Genomic DNA, 6,047 nt, shown 5'->3' with positions numbered 1-6,047 from the left:
CACTGCCCTCCAGAGGGTACAGTGCAATCAATCTACTTCCAGTGGTTACATCCAAAGGGACACTGTGTCCCCAGCAGGAGATTGAGCATCTCCCAACTTCTTAGGCACAACTATTTATACAGGTGGGGCGAAACACACTCAGACATGGGCTTGATGGGGAGGAATCAACAATTGCATCATGGGAGTAGCAGGTGCTCTGAGGCCACCGTGGGGGTAATAAAGCAGCACCCCTGCTTCTCTCGGTAAAGGTTTATTTGGTTTTCATCACCCTCCAGTGAAAGGGCAGCTCATTCGCACTACATAAAAGCCTTGTAAATACATTGTGAAAGCAGTAAAAAAAAAAAAAAAAAAAAAAAAAAAAAAAAGAAAGCTTTAAAATGAGAGAAAGGAAGAAAAGCCTCTTTGGGTGTAAGCAGAGATCAGAAAGAAGAATGGTCCCATTATCTTATTAAAACAATCACAAAGGCATGAGATTTTAATGTTCCCAAGCTGCTTGCACCCCCAAAAGAAGCCAGTGTGCAACTTTCCTGTTTGTGCCTCTTATAAGCCATGAGACACCTAGGAGCTGAGCTTCCAAGCTGTGCACAAAGCATGCTCGGCGGTAGGATCCTAACTGGGGCTCCAGAAGGTAGAGAGAGCCATGTGGCAGGGAGGCACAGCGTGTGGTGGCTCTGCTTTGGCCAGCTGGTCCAGCTTCGGGCCTCTGGCTTGTTCTTCCGGTTCACCTGCTGTCTTGGCTCTACCAGTCAGAAGGACTCGTGGTCTCGGGGATTGGGTATTCTAAAGCATTGCAGTCATCTGTGAGGAACACCAAGTCCTGCAAAAGATAGGCAAGCAGTAAGCAGATGCGCTGCTGTGGGTGTCTCTGGAGCGCACAGGCGGTGCTAGGGCTCCTGTTCAGGTGTTCCTGGTGTGAGCGTCCCTAATGTGTGGAAACATACCTCTGTCCCTATGGAGAGCTAGTGCTAGTGTTCTCTCTCTCTCTCTCTCTCTCTCTCTCTCTCTCTCTCTCTCTCTCTCTCTCCATCTCTCTTTCTCTCTCTCTCTCAAAAATATTAATTTAATTTTATTTCATGTGCACTGGTGTGAGGGCCTTAGATCCCCTGGAACTGGAGTTACAGACAGTTGTGAGCTGCCATGTGGGTTCTGGGGATTGAACCCCAGTCCTCTGAAAGAACAGTCAGTGCTCTTAGCCACTGAGCCATCTCTCCAGTATCGTGTTTTCTTTTTTCACATTCTCATTGGAATTTACTCAGGCTTTGGTTGACCAGATGGACAGATGGCTGAGTGGTGAATAGGGTAACTGTGTACAGCCACTGCAGAGTAGCACCAGCCCCTACCTCCAGCCACTTCAGCCAGTGCACACAATGCACCAGAAGGCACTCCGCTAATTTCAACTTCCCTTCTTCACAACAAACCAAGGGAGTCCAGGAACAAAGAGGGACTGGCATAGGAGAAAGTACCAGCAAGCTATGGATTCCGGAGGGGAGGGCCTTATTCTGGCCTGGCAGGTGCCTCCATGTATACACACATGTACTCCCCCATGTTCTCCCCCCATACACAAGAGGGAGGCTGAGGAGATAACAAAACCATTTTCTGCACAAGCGTGAAGACCTGAGTTCAAATCCCCCAGTACCCATGTAAGAGGCTGTGCATGGCTGTGCACATGTAATACCAGTGCTGTGGGGAGAAAAGACAGGGGGATAGTTTGGGACTTACTGTCTGCCAGCCTAGCTCAAGGAAATAGGCAGAGTGTGTCAGAGCAAGACACTTAATGTCCTCCCACTGGCCTACACTTGTGTACATACGCCACACATTCATATTCTCTCTCTCTCTCTCTTCTCCGCTCCCCTCCTCTCTCCTCTCTCTCTCCTCATCCTCTCTCTCTCTCTCTCCTCTCTCTCTCTCTCTCTCACACACACACACACACACACAGTCGCACAGAGTCACGCGGTATTTTTTTTTAAAAAAAAACTTGGAATTTAGAATTGTATATTTAGCTACCTTGCTAGGTATCATAGGGACAGACAGTAGAGAGCGGTCACCCTGTGATGGTGTAACTATTAGAACCCTTCCCCAGACATCACCAGACGGTCACATAAGTGATGTATGAATGAGTGTTCCCACAGGAAGGAGCAAAAGAGGCCACAGCTCCACACTATCTGGGGCTTGGGCTGTAGGAGCACAGTGCTAGCTGTCTGTTCTGTTTCTCCCCAATACCAGCCCCTCTGATGACACGCACACACACTTAGACCCTCCTCCTTCAGGAAGTGTCCTCTCCCTACATCTGGCTCTTGCGCTCTGCCTTGAACATCTGTGGAGTGGTCTAGACCTATGGAGCCATCCACATGGCCTCCGTGAAGCCGTGGGAGGTGAGGGGCCCCATTCAGAGTCCTGCTCACTTAACAAAGGTGACTATTGTAGAAAAGCTGCTTGGATTGGAAGTCCCTCCCCGAACCCTCCTCCCTGTGGTGCTCAGAGCAGAAAAGGGCTCCTGAGGGCCTCACACACCCGCCTGCAGAAGGAGTTCATGATGGTGTACAGCTTCCGCACTCTGTCCTTCAGAGCGTCTACTTCGGCCATTTTCCAGCACTGAGGAGAGGCTACAAAGTCCCGCAGCTTGGCCAGCACACAGTAATTCTGAGGGTGGGAACAAGAGAGGGCTATAGGAGAAGCAGTCGCAAACCATGGCTGCCCCCTCAGGCCAGCGGCAGAGGTAGCTCACTCCCACCACACTCCATCCCACCCTGCCAGGCAACACTCGCTTACGTGGATATCCAGGTGGAGGCGGGGCAAATATCTCACACATGAATCCTGCAGGAAGCAAACAAGTGGATGGGACACACCGTAGGGACAGCTTGGGCACAGTCTGCTCCCTGCCAGCTGCCCCCAGACAATGACCCCAGAACTTGTTTGTTTTTCCCCTTATGCCATGGCACCCACGTCATGTCTTGCATCATGATGCCTGCTCTTCCGGAATCTTACTTCAGAGCACAACCTTTACAGTACCATGAATTAGGACACCATTTTATACAAACACATGTGTACATGCATGTACAAATACATGTAGGCTATTACATAGATTGTAGATATAATGTAATCAAACATTTAAGCTGGTTTTGCAGCAACTAGCTAGCTGTATGAAGATAACATACATAAACATATTTAAATATATTTATCTATATAAGAGCTTTACACTGTAATACAGAGCAAAGCATATAAGCTATAACACATCACTATAAAGAGGTGTGTGTGTGTGTGTGTGTGTGTGTGTGTGTGTGTGTGTGTGTGTGTGTATGCAGAACCAAAGGCCTGTACATCTAGTGTCCTCTCCTCTAGGAACCTCTATGTGACCTGGGGCTGCGATCTTCTTTGTGACCCAGTTCCTCATATGTGAATTAGAAAACAGTGTTTTGCTTTCCACTTTGTCCCATCCTGCAGCTCTGAGCCTCTGCTCTTACTTTCTAGCACCAGATGCCCCTAAGGTCAATGCTGTGTCTGTTTTGTGGCAAGGGATTAAGGTACAACTCTCAAAAGAAGTGTTGCACAAATGAACATGCACTTAATATGTTAATAAGCAGCTTGCAAAGCTATTGGTGCTATGTAATCTATATGTGTCCTCCTCTTCCTCCTCCTCCTCCTCCTCCTCCTCCTCGTCCACCACCATCGTCACTTGCACAGAGTGAGTGCTGCCCTCCAATTGTTATAGCAGCAATTGCCTCTAGGTGGCAGGATCACAAATGCTACTTTTTTCTTGGTCCTTTGTGCATTTTCCTACTAGTTTACAATCTATCATGTTTATCATGAGGCATTAATGGATGCAATTTAACTTTAAAAAAAAAGCAAAGTGTTAAGATAATGGGATCCCCAATACTTGAAGAATGTTGGGGGCTGTTTGAAGCGTGCGCAGAGTGACACTTCTGAAGTGTACCCAGGCTCGGAGTGGAGTTGAATGTATTTGGCTTCTATTAGAGATCAGCAGGCCAAGGACCCTGGCTCTCTCTCCCTGGCAGCACTCCTTGGGGGGGACTCCCTTGAGTTTGTGGGGTCTTCATCTGAGGATAGGGCTAACAGCCTTAACACTTGTCCCTGTGGTCAATCCTTTCAGTCCCGTTGCACCTAGGGAGATGCAAGTATCTCCTTTCTTTACAGAGAAGAAAGCTGAGCTGGGCTGAGTAACTGTCCCACAGTCCTTCAGCAGACAAGAGATGTGTCATCCCCTTGGCATATCTTGTTGGTCATCAGGCTAACTACAGAACTAAAGAAGCTCAGTTCCATTAGTGTTGTAGAACTCTAAACTAGTCTCTGTAGGGAGCTGTTTTTAAATTTTTATCTTACATCTCTCTCTCTCTCTCTCTCTCTCTCTCTCTCTCTCTCTCTCTCTCTCTCTCTCTCTCTCTCTATCTATCTATCCTCCCAAGGCAAGAGAGGCAAATCCGGAACTTACCCCAGGCTCTGAAGCCTGCAGGCTCTGGAAGTCAGCCATGATCTCCTGGCTTAGGGTCAGCATCCTAGAATAGCAGGTGGGGGGCGCAGCCTGTACTGCCAGAGGACAGACCACCACCATCAGCAGCAGTGGCAGCAGCAGAGCCAGTATCCTGGATGCCATGGTGTCTTCTGCCTACCACTGGGCCAGCGTCCCCTTTAAACAGCTGCTGAGGGATATCCAGGGCTCAGGCTCCCCACCTTTTTCCTGTGGGCCCCTGGCCAGGGCCAGGAATCCAAAAAGGGTGGGACCCAGAATGTGACACTCCCATAGGGTCTGAGACACTGGAGTCTTTCAGAAGGAAGCTGTAGTAAGGGGGGGGGGGTTGCAGGGTTGGGGGAGGGGAGGGGCTGGAGGCACCTATAGAGAAGCAGGCATTCACTTTCTACCAGAAATTTCTCTCATGGCAGAAAGAGAAGTCGAGAGGGTCAGAGGGGAAGCTGGGAGAGGTAGAAGAATGGGAGGTTGGATCGGAGGCTGGAAAGGGCAGTGTTGCCCAGTGTCAGAATGGAGACTGGTTGTCCTGGACCAGAATTCCAGATAGAGGAAGACCTGCTGGGCAGGTCAATGTGTGGCGCTGGGGGTCAGGCAGCCTGACTACAATCCTCCATGGAGCAGCCACTGAGCAGGATGGGGACTGCCAGATGCAGTTCTGGGTCCTGAGGAGAGACTTCTGCCACACCTCTGGCTCCCTGACTCCTCAATATAGGCCCCAGAGGACAGAGAAGTAAAAGCCTGTATCTTTTTAGGGCTGAAGTGAAGGAGCCATAATCCTGTTTTTTTAGGATCCCAAGTGAGAGATAGAAACGGTCTTGTGAGAGAACAGGTGAGGTTAATCCACTAGAAGACCAACCACCTCGTGCGGGAGCTTGATTGTTGTCAGCTGAAAAGATCCCTTGACCAGACTCTGGGAGGAGATATATAAATGAGCCCAGAACTGGAGGCAAGGCTTTTTGGAGACTTGGGATAGTTTTGGTTGTTCATCACTGCACTTCGAGATGCTCCTAGAGAGAACCGCTCAAGAGACGGCTTTGGGGCTCTGGCTCCTGCTGAGGTTCTGGGTTCTGGTTACTCCAGGTTCCAGCAGAAGAAATCCTGCTGATTATGCCAGGAGAATCACTCCTCGGAACTGATATCCTTACCGTTTTGTTATTGTGTTCCTTAATCTTCTTTTCCTATTGGTTTGGTTAGTCGGGTTATAAGTGACGTATGCTTGGTTAATAAGTTGCAATAAAATATATTGGTTAAGAAAATTGAGCCTACACTGAAGCAGCACAGAAGAGGAAAGCATCACACTTAGATGCTGAGGTGCAGAATGACCCCATTGCCATTCTGGCCACGGCCACAGCCTTGCATCAATTTCTTACATCTACCTTACTTTCTCACTGAGTGCAACGGGCTGACAAGTGTCCCTAGTGAGGAATAGTCAGGACACTGTACAGGCCAGGCAGAGCTTGTGCCAGGCACATTGTCAAAACAGGAGTCACCAAGACTTCTGTGCTATGGTTATGGCCTCTGCTGAAACCTGACCCTGCCACAGGAAACAGTCCCAAAGAGTGAG

The 6,047-nt window shown here is 49.0% G+C and overlaps 1 protein-coding gene across 1 annotated transcript; it reads right to left on the bottom strand.

Moving 5' to 3' along the window:
- Positions 1-400: 400 nt before the first annotated feature.
- On the bottom strand, positions 401-4,624 carry Cytl1 (cytokine like 1). Its single transcript, XM_051164868.1, has 4 exons — positions 4,448-4,624; positions 2,770-2,814; positions 2,512-2,640; positions 401-817 (listed from the first exon to the last, which is right to left on the bottom strand). The coding sequence occupies exons 1-4, from the start codon at positions 4,607-4,609 to the stop codon at positions 740-742; spliced, it is 414 nt and encodes a 137-aa protein (XP_051020825.1). The 5' UTR covers positions 4,610-4,624; the 3' UTR covers positions 401-739.
- Between the last annotated feature and the right edge of the window lie 1,423 nt (positions 4,625-6,047).

The sequence above is a fragment of the Acomys russatus genome, chromosome 22 (genome assembly GCF_903995435.1).
Source record: "Acomys russatus chromosome 22, mAcoRus1.1, whole genome shotgun sequence".
Classification (NCBI taxonomy): Eukaryota; Metazoa; Chordata; class Mammalia; order Rodentia; family Muridae; genus Acomys; species Acomys russatus.
The sequence above is the reverse complement of the archived record's forward strand: the minus strand, read 5'-3'. Positions and strand labels throughout refer to the sequence as shown.